This window comes from Crotalus tigris, unplaced genomic scaffold, assembly GCF_016545835.1.
Source record: "Crotalus tigris isolate CLP2741 ecotype Arizona unplaced genomic scaffold, ASM1654583v1 scf7180000019068.10715455, whole genome shotgun sequence".
NCBI lineage: Eukaryota > Metazoa > Chordata > Lepidosauria > Squamata > Viperidae > Crotalus > Crotalus tigris.
In genome coordinates, this window is record NW_024097358.1 from 5197507 (window position 1) to 5213927 (window position 16421).

At 40.5% G+C, this 16421-nt stretch overlaps 2 protein-coding genes across 6 annotated transcripts in view; one reads left to right on the plus strand and one right to left on the minus strand.

Annotated features, from left to right (window-relative positions):
* Positions 1–16421, plus strand: part of FAM227B (family with sequence similarity 227 member B) — an 88176-nt gene that overhangs the window by 7490 nt on the left and 64265 nt on the right. For all 4 annotated transcript variants that reach the window (XR_005558588.1, XM_039358744.1, XM_039358746.1 and 1 more), the window contains exons 5-10: positions 824–868; positions 3474–3578; positions 4743–4841; positions 5519–5620; positions 7545–7671; positions 8940–9128. Coding sequence is in view for 3 of the 4 variants with exons in the window: in XM_039358744.1 (XP_039214678.1) it covers positions 824–868; positions 3474–3578; positions 4743–4841; positions 5519–5620; positions 7545–7671; positions 8940–9128 (667 nt within the window). In the remaining variant the exon portion in view is untranslated. The remainder of the gene's footprint in view (positions 1–823; positions 869–3473; positions 3579–4742; positions 4842–5518; positions 5621–7544; positions 7672–8939; positions 9129–16421) is intronic.
* The window catches only part of FGF7 (fibroblast growth factor 7), a 28269-nt gene continuing 24151 nt past the window's right edge, over positions 12304–16421 (minus strand). For both annotated transcript variants that reach the window (XM_039358755.1, XM_039358756.1), the window contains exons 3-4: positions 13675–13778; positions 12304–12588 (exon numbers count right to left, since the gene is read on the minus strand). In XM_039358755.1, coding sequence (XP_039214689.1) covers positions 12394–12588; positions 13675–13778 — 299 coding nt within the window. In that variant the 3' untranslated portion in view covers positions 12304–12393. The remainder of the gene's footprint in view (positions 12589–13674; positions 13779–16421) is intronic.

The following is a 16421-nucleotide window of genomic DNA, read 5'->3' on the forward strand; positions in this document are numbered from 1 at the left end:
AACTTCTGGAGGTGCATCGTTCCACTAAAGCAGTGGTTCTCAACCTGTGGGTTGGGACCCCATTTGGGGTCGAACGACCATTTCACGGGGGTCGCCAAACACGCAGTCTGCCATTTTTTTCCCCCTTTTCCTTAGCTGTGCTACTCCCTTTTATTCTATTGGCTTTTGAAAGCCAATAGAATAGACTCTCTTGAATAGAGTCTAATTCTATTGGCTTTCAAAAGCCAATAGGAATTATCCAGGCTGTCTCTGCCCTGCTGAGCCCGCCAAAAGTCCCCTTCTGCAAACGGTGCTGCACCAGTTGAGTAGTCCTCGACTTACGACCGGTTGGGTAGTCCTCGACTTACGACCGGTTGGGGGGTCGCGGCATTAAAAAGGTTGAGAACCACTGCACTAAAGTGTTTCATGTATAAAAACAGTTCCCTTGTTTTTCTCCACACCTTAAGTGAGGTGACTTCCAACCATCTGTTTGTCCTGGTTTATTCATTCAGTATTTTGGATTAAGCTGATGCAGAAATGGGACATTTTAGCTACTTGTAAGCAAATGTTTTATTTAAATGATAGGTCAATAAAATGAATATGTATATAGTTAATATTTGTATTCTTCTCTATTAAACAATTTGTCAGAATAGTTAGAAATGTGACACTTTCTCTTGAGTTCCCATAGTAGAATGATATTAATGTTGTGCTATGTCATGTCCCAGTATATGGGATTTTACGTGACTTCTACCCTCCCTCTAAGAAATTTCTCTATTTCTATGTCTGGACTACATCTACTCTAGTTCCATATCTTTATGATGTATTTCTTGGAAATGTATTTCAGTTTCCTACGGAAGCCCCACAAGAGTCAAGAAATAAAGAATTGGAGGTAAATTTTATATGGTGTAGAAGTCAGTGATGAAATTAAATTGGTTTTTATTAGTCTGCACAAGAGAGGGGAATGGATCAATTCCAAACCACTGGGAATAGAGCTCTAAAAATTAATTTACACAAAGTATTTATCATCCCAACCAAAGTATAATTAAGCAAGAAGGCTACCATCCTGGAAGAAGATATAGATTACAGCGTCGGTTTTTCCAAGCAATTATTTTAAAACACGGAAAACTATTATGTTCAAGAATCATTTATCCCTTGGTGGGGCAAAACCAAACCCATATTGTGGCTCCAATAAGCTATGCAAACTCAGTCATTGTATGAAGTATGTTTAACAATTAAAAAAAAAAGTTTTGATCTGAGGAAGCTATAGTTCTTGTTGGGTTGGAATGCTGCGTGTGCAGAGTCATATGTCCTGCGGTTGCTGTTCCTTCCGCCCAAAATATGCCCCCAATCAAATCACATCTGAATAGTCAGTAGGAACAGGACATTCAGAACAAAGGTTTTAATCATATGTGGATTAGGAATCCACATAATTAGCTTTTTCAGAAAAAAGAAAACGTCTGGCGACAGGATGCATTTCAAACTTCCATGCTTCGTGAGTCTTGTTAGGTAGGAATCGTGATTGTGCTAAGCTAGCACATGGTTGATGTTGGCTTAGTAATGGGTGAATCAGTGTTGAGAAAACATCTACAGAGCCCCGCCCCCAGATCCTGGACATAAACTGTTTCAACTTCTCCCCTCTGGAAACCTCTATAGCAGGCATGTCAAACTGCTGGCCCACGGGCCGGATGCGTCACAACGAAACCACGCCTACCCCATTGCCGGCAATGGGGAAAAGTCGCGATACGTCGCACGATGTCACGTGACATTGCGAGTTTGACATGCCTGCCTGTAAGGCAGGGCTTTTCAACCTTTTCAACCATTGTACCACTTTTAGGATATGGCAGTATCCAAGTACCACCAGTCACCTAGCAAGGTGTCAAAAACTTGATGACCAAAAAAAAAGAAAAAAGAGATAAAGTACAGGTAGTCCTCGATTTACAACAGTTCGCTTAGTGACTGTTCGAAGTTACAATGGCACTGAAAAAAGTGCCCCCCAAGCCGCAGCCGAGCAAGACACCTGCCTGCCCGCCCGGCGGCGCTCTTCCTCCTGTCCGAGATTTTCATTGTTGTGAACATATCTGTTGGGGATTGGCAGCGGAGGTGGGGTGGGGGGGTGTTTGGTTTTTTATTCCTCCATCTGCTGGGTGGTTGCAGCAGGTTTTGGTCACTTCACATGACCCTGGGACACTGTGACCACCATAAATATGAATCAGTTGCCAAGCATCTGAATGTAAATCACAAGACCCTGGAGAGGCTGCAACATTCCAGCTGATCGGTGCTTCTTCTGGGCTCAGCAGAAGCACCAGGATCAGCATTGAGCTCCAGTTGGAGCCTGGTGCTGATCCTGGCGCTTCCACTAAGCCCTGACAGCCCCGAAGAAGCACCGATCAGCTGAAAAGTGGCACTAATCCTGGTGCTTCCGCAGAGCCCTGACAGCCCTGCAGCTCCAGCCATCTCTCGCTCAGGCTTGTGCGGTGCTGCCACTGGTTCAGCTCGTTCACCTCCCCTGCTATCACTTTTCTAGGATGGTCGCGTACCACCTGCCAGGTGCCAATGTACCACAGGTGGTACCCGTACCACTGGTTGAAAAGCCCTGCTGTAAGGCATGCCAAAACAACTATGTTAAAAAACAGGTTTTCCCCCATGCCATCACTCTGCTGAACGCTTAATTCCCACATCCCTCTCTTAGGTCTAAGAAATTTACCCATGTAGGAGGCTGTATTGCTATTATCATCTTTCTCATTTTTTCTCATTTTTCCTACTACCTTCCCTATTGGTATCTTATGACTTATCACTTGTTGTTTGTATCTTATGATTAATGATTGTAACTATGATTTATTATCTACTATCTGCCACTTTGTTGTTGCATGTGTGTACATTGAGAGCTTATGCACCAGAGACATTCCTTATGTGTCCAGTCACACTTGGCCAATAAAGAATTCCTATTCTATTCTATTCTATTCTATTCTATTCTATTCTATTCTATTCTATTCTATTCTATTCTATTCTATTCTATTCTATTCTTCTCATATCATTATAGTTTGGAACCATAGTTTATATTTTAGAATTATATGGCCAAACCAAATATAGCTTATTCAATCATCTGTGGCTCAGTGTGACGTCTAAACTCAGTTGTTTGGACTTGACACTCCTTCTTCTTCTGCCATATCCATTGTCGGACGTTGGCGATCATGTTGGCGATCCTGTTTTTATCAGCAGCCGCCCGAAAAAGTGCTGCTGAGTTTTGTCCAAACCAGTCCCTTAGATTTTGAAGCCATGATGTTCTTCTTCTGCCTGGACCTCGTTTGCCTTCAATCTTTCCCTGGAGGATTAAATGGAGTATGCCGTGTTTTTGTGGGTGTCCGAAATATTCTAACTTTCATTTTTTAATTGTTTTGATGATTTCCCTTGGCTTTCCCAGGCAGCTTACTGACACTTCTTAGATAAACTAAAGTCAACTAGGTATGATGACTGTGGCTCTTTTTCTTTTTTAGAATTTCAGTTTTCCTGAGTTCAATTTGTGGAAACTTACAAAACTTCCAAATAATCTAGAACCTGCACATATGTGGGATTCGGTCCTGAAAGTCCACATTTTCAAGGTATCAATTTTTAATTTTACTTAATTTGAAGCACCAAAAGGAACACAAGCTTGTGAAACAGGAGGCAAATTTGTGAGCAAATGAGATATTGGGACAACATTGGGATAAATATATTCCTGCTCCTGTAATTGTTGGAATGGGATACTACAGAAAGGACAGGACGTTACATTAGGAGTTTTTAAAAACAAAACAAAACAAAAAGCAGAAAATTAAAGATGGCAAACAGCTTTTATGTTTTTGCCAAGAAAACTATATTTTGTTAAGTCACGGAGAATCAAGCATGATTTAAAGGAGGGTTTTGTTTTTTTTTACTTTTACTGTGGATTTGTGAAATATCGCTTCATGGAAACAAAATTAAGGAGACAGAATCTGCTCTTAAATTTTCCTTCAAAAAGTGGAATAAAGCTTCTGGATTTTAGGGGGTCAATTAGAATTAATTCCTTCTTTTTCTCCCTCTGCTTCACAAGATCAGCCTTTTTAAATTTTTTTTTAGGTCAGAGAATTTGCAGGAAAACAATTGGCAAAACGTTATAGTTTGTCAAAGCTGTCCAAATTTGGAACTGTCAGACAAGGCAGTAGGAGTGCTCTGTTGATTGGTTGACAACAGTAGTCATATTGGTTAGCCAGATTTATAAAATTATAAAAGATAATCGTTTATAAAAAGATTATAAAAGATAATCTCCCAAAGCTGGACTTTCGCATCGACCTTATTTGTTGTGTGCAGAACGGGCCAGAAAATAAAGTATCTTGCATACTTTACAAATCAACTAAAAAAAATAAATGTATGACTAAATGCAGCTGGAAGAAATACTGAATAAACTGGCATCCTGGCATCACTAGCAGATTTTCATGTACTTATTAAGAATTCCTTGTGGGTCCTTAGGCTGCAGTTCAGGAATGTCTGTAAAAATTCCTTCCTCTGAGTAGATATTTATCTATGACTGCATTTCTTATATGCTCCATAGATTAACAAGGTTCTTGAGATAGAATTCTCAAAAGACGAAATGGATATACAGGAAGATACTTTATTTCCTAATTGTCCTGAAATGTTCCAGTGATCGCAGGGCAGCTGAAATCTAATGGACTCACTCAAAGATGAATATATTTGGGCCTGCATAAAAGTGACCACCGCATTTTGCCATGTCTTTTTTTTTTTTTTGACAGGGTGTGAATACGAAAGTTTTGAAGCAGCTCTTTTTTTCTGAAGCATCTCTTGCGATTCTGCAGGATTCTTTCTGGTGGTGGTTTCTTCATAAGTTCCAGGTACAAAACTTAAGGCCTTATCTCGTGCTTGATCTTATGAAAAAACAAAAGTAATTGACATTACAGTATATAATTTTGTGTGTGCGGATTCTTTGGCACTAAATGAAACAGCTGGATTCAACTTCGTTTTCTGCCACCCAACGATCTGATACGATGTATGTGAAACTTTTATTAAATGAAGTTTTGGCCAAGTTAGAACCCTGTCTTGGATGTTCCCTTCTTTTTCATGCTCACAGCTACTTCTGTATTTAAATGCAACATATGTGTGACATTTGAATGCTTATGAAGTTATTTCAGTCATGCAAATACGCCTTCAGGCAAATCCAGTGATGCTGGATCTGTGAAATACAGCAGTCCTGCTCTCACAATGCACTAAGCTAGCTTAAGGTGTGATTTGTTTATTTAAGCCACTTCAGTCCCCCAAACTAGTCAGGTGAATTGCATTGTTACTTTTATAAAAGTGCTAGAGAAAGTTTATTGTAGTCTTGCTTACAGGATTTGCGTATTACTTTAAACAGCTACTAATGAACTACATGGGTAGATCTAGTTTCGGCAGGTAAAAATTGCTGCATTTCTAAACATTGTCATTAATTCAAGACTGCTGACAACAACTCTGTTATATATGTTTTTAACTGTAGAATAGACTTTGCTTAATACTTTCTCCTGATTATTTCAAGCCTGATCAAGAGGAACAGGACCACTTCTTTGACAGAATATCAGATAGCTACGTGACGCTTCTGTGGAGCATCCCCAGTTACATTAAAGATGCTTTTCTTCAGGTAATGACATTGTTTGCAATTCTGACTTTTACTCCTTCCAACTTGTCCTGTTCAGAGAAGAGTGAAAGGTGTGTTATCGTTCTATCTCGCTGTCTCTTAATCCGTTTCTGTTGTTAAACATACCAGAATCCTTCAACCTTTCATACTACTATGACATACCTTCAGGCTCTCTTATTGCCTCTGAAGTTTTTTTTTTTTAAATTGTTTACGGTAATCTTAACTACTTAGCATACAACTCTAGCAAAGCTTGATAAGAAGATTTGTGAATCTAGCTAACACCTTCCTGAAGAATACAGAGCAGGAAAAGAGGTTATAATTTATTTACATATGTGCTGGTCATTCCATAATCAGAATTCCTTGGGCAATGAGCACTCACTTTAAGAACTACTACCTCTCAATTCATTCTGTAAGCAGCTTGGTACCTTCTAGATCTATTATAAGATCTGGCAGGATTGACATGGCTGTCATAGCACTGATAAAGTTTGTCTTCTGTAGACGAAGGACAGGCAGAGCTGGATGGCAGAGTCAAGAGAGGAATCAGCCTCTCTTGACTCTGCGTTTCCACAAATGGTCTAAGTCCAAGCCCTCTTGAATTCTGTTAAATCTTATCTAGCGCCAATTTAGTGCTGGCTGTTAGTTGACCAGATTCTTGTTTATAGGCATGATCAGTAGAGCAGCTTAAATGGAACTTAACGTGTGGTCCTGATTCTGCACCCCTTATGCCTTTTCTGTGACACTTTTTTGTGATTGAACCAATAATATTAATATCAATAATATCAATATCAATAATATTAATATCAATAATAATATCAATAATAATATCAATAATAATAATAGAAAGACTGTGGCAAAAGCAAGCAAGGGTAGTACCAATAGTAATAGGTGCCTTGGGTGCAATCCCAAAACAACTGGAGCACCACTTGAACACCATTGGCATTGACAAATTCGCTATTAGTCAATTGCAAAAGGCAGCCTTAGTACGAACTGCCTCCATCCTGCGACGATATCTGTAATACCATCAAATATCCACATCTGCCTAGCCCAGGTCCTGAGTAAGGACTCGATAGGTAGACAAAATGCCAAATCCAGTCTGAACATCTGGCTGACTGTGCGATGATCCAAAATAATAATAATAATAATAATATTAATAATAGGTCATCTAGTCCAACCCCCTTCTCAGGCAGAGAATACCATTTCAAACAAATGGCTGTCCAGTCTCTTCTTAAAAACTTCCAGTGTTGGAGCATTCACAACTCCTGGAGGCAGGTTGTTCCACTGGTTAATTGTTCTAATTGTCAGGAAGTTTCTCCTTAGTTCTAGATTGCTTCTCTCCTTGATTAGTTTCCATCCATCGCTTCCCACAATTTCTGGCCCTGGTAACTTCCAGGCAGTTGTTAATTGGTATTTTGGATACCCTTTTCCTTCCTAGAATGGTTGTTTTTTATTGTTTTGTTTTTTATTGCTTATTTTTTTTTCAGTCCTGTGTAAGAGTCACTTAGAAATTGATGAAGTAAAATAAATAGATCTCAACTGATCTGAAAAGCAGTAATTGGAGAAGGTGATTCTAACGTGCCTTTTGGCCTCAGGTTAAGCTGCCTGCTCTGTGTTCAGCCCCTCTCCTAAGATATTAGGGCTTTTTGTTGTAATGTTTAGAATACCCCAAAATTAGTGTGATAGAATTAATAAATTTTAATGAATTTTAAAAAAACCCGATGAAGATATAACAGCCTTCTTTCTCCTTACTGATTTGACGATAAGTTCATTTGCTTCGCGATAAACTCAGCTGCCACCCTACTTGCGATGTTCTTGGACAAACCTTGTATTTTTGTCACAGCTGGTGACTCAGCAATGTTTGAATGCCTGTTTATTTCTATATTTGAGCGTCACCCGGTTTTTACAATTAACTTCATTTGCAACTTGGCAGATGTATCCTGACTGCTTGTCCCAAGCCATCTACATTACTTTCTGTGAAGCTTTTCCTCAGTCTTGCCATCGTTTTGATGATCAGTTTAAAGACGAATTAATGGATTTAATTTTCCAGTGGATCAGAGGTACCAGAATGTCGATTATTTTACCTTGCAGTTGTTGGCAATCGCATATCTCAGTAGTTGTTTACCTAATTGCACCTATTCAGCATTTTCTATCTATCTCAGTGATGGTGAACCTTTTAGAAACCAAGTGCCCAAAAACCAGCCCCGCCCCTGCCCCCCCATTGACCCCGTCCTTGCCAGCCCACATCGCCACTCCCTGCCTCCATGGCCCGCCAATCGCCCAGGCAGTCTAGCAGTGCCATGGCGGCCACGCCCTCCGCCTATGCCCCACAGCATCAACTGCTTGCAATGGGGCACAAGGGTGGAGTCTTGTTCCCACTGCCTGGCTGCCATGTTCTTGGTTGCGCTGTTCCACGCGGGCCACGCTTGGGGGCGACTCTCTGGGGGAGCTGCTAGTGAGGGGGCTGCAGCGGGAGGCGGGGCTGGGGCAATGGCGTACGTGCCCACATTTCTAAGTCTGCCAGAGGTTCGCCACCACTGATCTATCTTATCAGTCCTATCATTCAGTTAGAAATTAGAGTTAAGCCACTGAGAACGATCTCTTGGTCATTTCAAGAGCCCAAATTAGAGTATTCCAGACAGGTGGTTGTCCAGCCCTAATTTGAACACGTTCCAGTAAGGTGAACCCATCAGCTCTTCTCAATCATTAGTTCCATGTTTGAACTGTTCTTTCTCATAGAATTTTTTTATAATGTTCATTTGCAATCTTCCTCTCTGTAACTTAAATCCACAATTCTGTGTCCCACACTCTGGAACAAGCCCCACTGCTGCCTTGACTTTTCTTCCATAAGGCATATTGAGAGGTTGTGAGTTCCAGTCCTACCTTGGCCTTGAAAGCCACCTGGATGACTCTCGCGGCCCAGTCCAGGTTTGTTGCAGGGAAAACAGGAAGCAGGATCATTATGTACGCCCGTCTTGCTTTGTGCAAAATAAAGCTGGAAATAAATCTAAGAAGAAGAAAATTTTAATGCCCCCCCCCCAAATCATAGAATTGTAGGCACGAAAAAGGGTCCACAAGGATCAACTAGCCCAGAATCCCCCAAAGTGGTCAGTATTGACCTGCAAAGGTTGTCCACTATTGTTATAGTATTATTATTCATAGTAATGTTAGTTAAAGCAGTACGATATTTATTAAATTGTTTGGGGGGGGTGTCAATGAACAATCTGAAATGTCATAAAGGGGTCAGTGATCTGAAGAGTTTGAGGAACCCCCGATCTAGTTCAAAAACATTTGATTGGTTAGTATTATTCAATTGTCCCTCTTACAGGTTTTAAACCACAAAAATTTGCTTGGAAAAATTGGAAGTGTCCGTCAACGGAAAAACCTAGAAAATCCATTGTAGAGAAGGACTCCTTTTCTGAGATATCATCACATATGAAACCACAGCCTAGAAGAAGGACAACATCAAGGTCGAGGTCAAGGTCAAGATCCAGTTCAAGGTCAAGAATAAAAACCTGTAAGTACCAGGAAAAGGGATTATCCTGAGAGCTTTGTGGAGTTTATTTATTGAGCATATGGCAAATTTACATTAGCCAGGAAACTGCAGTGCTACTACAAAGTAGTTGTTTAGCTGCCTAAGACAGCTGGTGTGTTCTGCTTACTCTCATGTGCTATTCAGAACGCACCACAGGGGCAGACTAGCTCCACACTCTTAAGACCTATTGCTGTTTTGCAGCATCATCCGGGCTTTTCCCTCCACCTATGTTGCCGTGCATTTGGGCGTCACATTTGGGTAGGTCCAGCACCGGTTGAGTTTGTATGTTGTTCAAAGCGCCATTTCCCCCTCCCGTTGTGGTGTCTATTTATCTACTTGCATTTTGCATACTTTCGAACTGCTCGGTTGGCAGGAGCTGAGGCCAGTGACAGGAGCTTACCCTGTCCCGTGCTGCTGGGGCTCAAACTGCTGGAGTACAGACCTTCTCCAGCACCATTAAGCCACGGAGCCACCGCACCTCTCTACTCTGTGGAGTGATACATCATAGAGACAATGCCAAAATTGTTAACTTTAATAGAATACTATTTTCAGTTCTTTAACTATAGTCTTATACAGCAATATCCACAAGGAACGATTGTGAGATTGATGCAACTCTAGGCTGCTGTTTTGTTATATATGCATTGCCTCCAACTGTCAGTAGAGGACATAAACAGGAAGTTGCTTTTGCAGTCAGGGTGGCTTGTCACCTTCTGAAGATATCTAGTCACATGGGGAACTCAATACTGGATTAGATAGGCCAGCAAATGTGTTACATTTGGGACTCTTTTCATTTGCTCTGGATGAAAATTGGTCCATATCCATTTCCTTGTTAATCTTCTTGGGAAAAAATACCCCTTGGTGCCAGTTGTGAAGCCAAGGGGGAAAAGCTGGTTTTCATTTGGACCAGTCCTGATGTTTATATCTTCTGGATCTCACCGTGGCGGTTCCGTTCTTTGGAAGAAAAAAGCTTGCAGTTAATGTCACGACTGGTTTCTCCATCAGAGGATTTGGCCATGCTGAGCTGCTTCCATTAAATTCTTCTGAATTTGCCGTCTGAACAGATAGCTTTCTTTTGATCTGGATCCTAGTGGCAGGCGAGCTTTTTTTTTACTGACTTGACTTCTTGTGATGGGACAGCCACATCTCCTATCACTTTCAAAATATTAGCAGCAGCCTTAATTAGCAGGGAACATGGCATTGGCGTGTTGTTGTTTTTTTGCAAACTGGGGTTGTTCCATCTGAAACTTTCCTTGTAAGAATTGCTACAGGCTGTCATTTTTGTCTCTTATCCAGTACAAATTGGCAGGAGTTTTGTGTACTAGACTTTGTGTCTGGTCATAAGAGGAGAAAAGAAAGGGCCATTAAGCCAGACTGTTTTGATACTCCTTTGGAATTAAAAGCATATGAAACAAATGCATATTGATAATTTGTTTTTATAAATAACATCAACTTAAATAACTTAAAACAATAAAATTCAATTATAACTTAAAATAAAGTTTAATGCTGTAACCACAGAGAAGCATGAATATCGGTTGGAAAAAAAAAAACACTTAGAAGCCATATGCCCAAACAGGAATTATATAAAAAGATAGGTTATGTTACATAAAAACCCATATGATGTTGTCTGAATTTTTTACTTCATCGTTACATAAAAGGATATTTTGAGGAAAGTGAGATGAAATACATTTCCCTTATGAATATTATTTAATATTACGCTATTTTGTAACATCTTTCAGAGCAGCATTAGGCATTCTTACTGATAGATATGAATACATTGCAGTGATGCAACTTTCATTGGTCATATTACCTTTATTGTCTGAATACCACAGCGATCCAATTTCAATTTGCTTTAATACTTAATACCTTTATTATTATTTTTTTCCTGGGAAGTATTTAATACTGCTTAGCCTTCACAATTCGTACCAACTTGATCATCTGAAGACTTCATCCAGCAGCCATCAAGTCCGTCATATTTTACATAACATTTTCATCTGCTTTATTATTATTATAGCAGCCATGTTTAACGAAGCAGATAGGTTTATTTTAAATAAAAGATTGTCAGATAATCAAGTCATGAACAAGGCGCAAAGGGGTAAATTTAATTTAAGAATCTGCAAAGCTACTCTTATGCTAACGTAAGGATTGTACAACTCTTTACAATTTTTTACAACTTTTAGTTACTAAATCTGAAGTAGTGTATATTTTCATTTATTTATTTATGTTTTTTTAAAGCCAGTCTCTTAAAAATAAAACATCACGCTCAAGTCCAGCTTGTTCAGTTTTTCAGTAGTATTCCAGCTTGTCTTCCTTTCAAACAGTCCCCTTTTCAAATTTTATATATATATATATATATATATATATATATATATATATATATATATATATATACATACACATACATACATACATACATACATACATATATATTTGTTTTCTGAGGTTTTCGTGGGTGTTTGTATGTAGGTCTTTGGTTATTCGGGTTTTCTCCCGCGTCAAATTGGAAGTGTCTTGGCGACATTTCGACAAGTCTCATTCGTCATCTTCAGGCTGGTGTTTTTGGCTTCGTGCTTCTAGGAGCAATGTGTGATCGTAGTTGTTTCTTCCTTTTAACTGCCAGTGGGGGTATGAACTGATTGGGTGAGAGCCAAGTTGCGATCACACATTGCTCCTAGAAGCACGAAGCCGAAGACACCAGCCTGAAGATGACGAATGAGACTTCATCGAAATGTCGCCAAGACTCTTCCAATTTGACGTGGGAGAAAACCCGAATAACCAAAGACCTACATACATATATATGTATATACATATATATATATACATATATATATATATACATATATACATACGTATATACATATACATATATATATGTGTGTATGTGTGTGTGTGTGTGTGTGTGTGTGTGTGTGTGTATGTATGTATGTATGTATATGTATATATATAAGTCTTTGGTTATTCGGGTTTTCTCCCGCGTCAAATTGAAACGTTTCGACGTTTCATCAAAACGTCACCAAGACACTTTCAATTTTACGCGGGAGAAAACCCGAATAACCAAAGACCTACATACAAACACCCGCAAAAACCTCAGAAAACATGTATGTATATATATATGTATGTATATATATGTATATATGTATATATATATATGTATGTGTGTATATATATATATATATATATATATATATATATATATATATATATATATATATATATATGCTGGAACTGGTTGTTCATAGTTCATATAAGATTAGGATACTGCAAATGGAAGAAAATGGGAGGAAGTGTCTTCTTTGCTTGTTTTTTGACCTCTTTTAGGGGCTCCATTCTGTTTTAATGCAATGTACATCTCTTTTCCTTTGTGCGTCCAGTTTGCAGAAGCGTAGGTGTTATAATGGTTTTCTTGAATGAGTTCTACGAAGTTGCAGTCTTCATTGCACACTTTCTGTTGTTTAAAGAAAAATGAGGTGATCAGTTGAACACCAAAATACCTGGCAGGGCTGTGTATTATTTCCCCCCCAAAATCGATTATCCTTGAAATAAGGTAGTCCTCAAGTTACGGACGCAATGAAGCCTACCCATGAGGTTCGTGAGTTGTTCACATTCGTAAAATGGGTTGGCCGTGTGATTTTTACGACTTTTTTTTTGCAGCTGTCATTAAGCGAACGCTGTACTTGTAAGTGCGAATGCTGCAGTCGTTAAGCGAAGCCACGGCTCGCTGTGATACAGTTTTGCCGAAAACCAGAAATAAGAGCTGATTTTCAGCAGAGGCCACACGACGTGGTCACATCACTGCAAATATGACTGTCGAGCACCTGAAGTGCTGGGGGGGGGGCTGACTGTCAGAACTTTAGATCCAGGTCACAAGTCCCCTTTTTCAGGTAGGTCGTAATTTCAAAGCAAACAGTTGTAAGTCGAGGACTACCTGTATGCAGTACTATCTACTTAAAAGGTACCTACTGACTATGCAAAGGCGTTACAATTTTTTTTAAATCAGGACTGATAACATCAATAACATTCCTGACGTTGCCGAACAGCTGGGTCATCCCAAGCGGACAGGGTCAGCTGCATAGGCTGCTGGGAGTTGTAGTTCAGCATCTAATCTGCATTGGGGAGTGAGGCAGGATAAGGGTGGCCTAGCTGGTTAGGAGCCCAAAGCAAAACAGGCAAGTAAAGTAAATAAGAGCCCCTCAAAGAATCCCAAAACCGCCAAGAAACCACAGACTGCCAGCAGCTTCTTCCTCCTGTTGAGTTTTGTTTGCTTTTTCTTTATTTTTTAAAATGTGGCTTCTGGGAGAACGAAGTCAAAACAGAGAAAACTCTGATCTCCAGTAAGTTTGCATTCCAAGGCAGCTGTTGGTAAATGAGAGCCATTCATAAAAGCCACCAGTCGTATGCCATCCTCTAACCATTCCCATGGATTAGGGCCAGTATAGTATAAAACACAGCTGATCAAAAAAAAAATAAATAAATTCAGGAGCAAACCTATGTTTCATTAAATGCAAGCGGCTTCTAATAATTATGGCAGTACCTTTCCATAAAGCTTCCCAGACTTGTTCATCGCCAGAAAGTATTCACTTGCGACTCCTTTGATTGCCACTATTCCAACTGCCACCGTTCGTATTTCGAGAATACCTGTAGGAAATAACAGTAAGGTCCGTAACCAAGAAATTAAAAGACGCTTGCTCCTGGGGAGGAAAGCTATGGCAAACCTAGACAGCATACTAAAAAGCAGAGACATCACCCTGCCAACAAAAGTACGTATAGTCAAGGCCATGGTTTTCTCAGCTGCAATGTATGGCTGTGAAAGTTGGAGCATAAGAAAGGCTGAGCGCCAAAGAATGGAGGCCTTTGAACTATGGTGCTGGAGAAGACTCCTGCGAGTCCCCTAGACTGCAAGGCCATCAAACCGGTCAGTCCTAGAGGAGATCAACCCTGACTGCTCTTTAGAAGGCCAGATCCTGAAGTTGAAACTCAAGTACTTTGGCCACTTAATGAGAAGGAAGGACTCACTGGAGAAGAGCCTAATGCTGGGAAAGACTGAGGGGAAGAGAAGAAGGGGACGACAGAGATTGAGGTGGCTGGATGGAGTCACTGAAGCAGGAGGCGTGAGCTTAAATGGACTCCAGAAGATGGTAGAGGACAGGAAAGCCTGGAGGAACGTTGTCCATGGGGTCGCGATGGGTTGGACATGACCCCATGGGGTCGCGATGGGTCGGACACAACTAACAACAACAATGATATAACCTTGCAAAGCTTAGTCAAAGATGCTTTTTCTAAAAAGCAACTGGACTTTGTTGGTTTTTTTTTTATTTTTCCCCTTGAAAACGTTTCATTTCTCATCCAAGAAGTTTCTTCGGTTCCAGAGGAAGGATTTGCATTCTCTGAGAGCCATTGAGGCCTCTTGGGGGTTTATCTGTTCTCAGGGCCACCTGAATCAGAGTGCAAACGGCTGTGGAACTTTCTTGGTGCTGCTGAAAGGACTGCATTATAAGACAAGAGAGGGGTGCTCTCATATCCTCAATTTTCAAGGAAAAAAAGCAAGCAAGCCCAGTTGCCTTTTGAATAGGACTTTTTGGGATCCAACCGTGACAGAGAATTTCCACAGACATTGCTGTTTTAAATAACTTGTTTCTTTTTATTTATAAAACTTGGCCATTGTTTTCCCTAAGGAAGGGGTAACAAACATAAAATTCCACATTGTTCTAAAGCAGTGGTTCTCAACCTTTCTAATGCCGTGACTCCATAATACAGTTCCCCATGTTGTGGTGACCCCCAAATGGGTGTGGCCACCAATAAAAGGGAGTAGGACAGCTAGGGAAAAGGGAAAAAAATGGCGGACCGCGTGGTTTGGTGACCCCCGTGAAATGGTTGTTTGACCTCAAATGGGGTCCCGACCCACAGGTTGAGAACCACTGTTCTAAAGGCTACAAATGGGTGTCTGATTCGCACTAGATAGCCCCATGCTCTACAGTATTATATCCATAAATTGCACTAATCTCCCCGTGAGTTTGGGAATGCAGACTCACTAAATGTTTATGTGACCCTTCCATGATTTCATTTCCAAATTGAATCATTAGGATCCAGTTATTTGTAAAACAAATGAAGCCTCTTCTGTGGTTAGAGTTACTGGTTCCGATGGAAACCGATGCACTTCTGTTGGAACACCAGGTTTTGAAACTGACAAGTATAGAGCTTAAATCAAAATTCGGAGAATTAGGGTTTTTTTTTTTTTTTTTGTTCAGCAAAGCTTCCCTTGAAAGGGATATTTAAGAAATTTAGCAGAGGGGTGCTGTCTTCAAGAGCACTCACTTTAGAACTTGTAAATGATGGAAAACAGATCAGGGCAACCCGACAAGCAGATAAAAAGTATTTTGTCTGACCTTTATGGTCATTAAAAGCTGATAACCTCTGAAAATCAATCTGTGTTATGCAGAGACATGGTTTACTGCTGCTTTCTTTTTTTAAAAAAAAAATAGGTCTATTTAAGATACAATTAGGAAGCTCTAACTTTAATTTTTTTGTTCTCTGAGGTTCCTCAACCACCAGGGAAATGGGCCTGCAAAAAAAAGTACCACAAGCAATCCAGATCTAATTCTGCTAGATGGGATTTTGGAATGAAGATGGGGGTTGGAGTTTTAGACGGGGAAAGATCACGCCTTATGGTAATTCACGTTTGCTTAATCATACTTTACCCACAATATGCTAAGCCAGTGATGGCGAACCTTGGTGGCTTAATTTGCCATGTAAATATGTTCAAATGTTTACCTTAAGCAGCCACTAATCCCCTTGGAAAGCAGGAATGGTCACAAGGCAAGGTTTACCTAGCACAGTGATGGCGAACCTTTTAGAGACCGAGTGCCCAAACTGCAACCCAAAACCCACTTATGGATCATCGGGTGCCGGGTGAGTGTGGCCCATTGGCTGGGTGTGGCCAATTGGGGTGGGTGTGGCTCATTGGGTGGGCATAGCTGCAGTGGTAACGGCAGACTGGGTGGGACTAAAAAATTCAATCAATCAATGCCAACTTTGCGAGATCTTTTTTTTTCCCCGCGAGAAGTTGAAATTGACTGATTGATTGAACCTTTTTTTTTTGCACGTGGCGGTGGAGGCCTAAAGCGAAAAGATTTTATAAAACCCAGCTGAAGGCCTAGGACTGGGGCGACGGCCCGCGTGCCCACAGAGAGGGCTCTGAGTGCCGCCTCTGGCACCCGTGCCATAGGTTCGCCACCACTGTGCTAAGTCATGTTTTGTCAATTATAATGGGTGACTTCACAC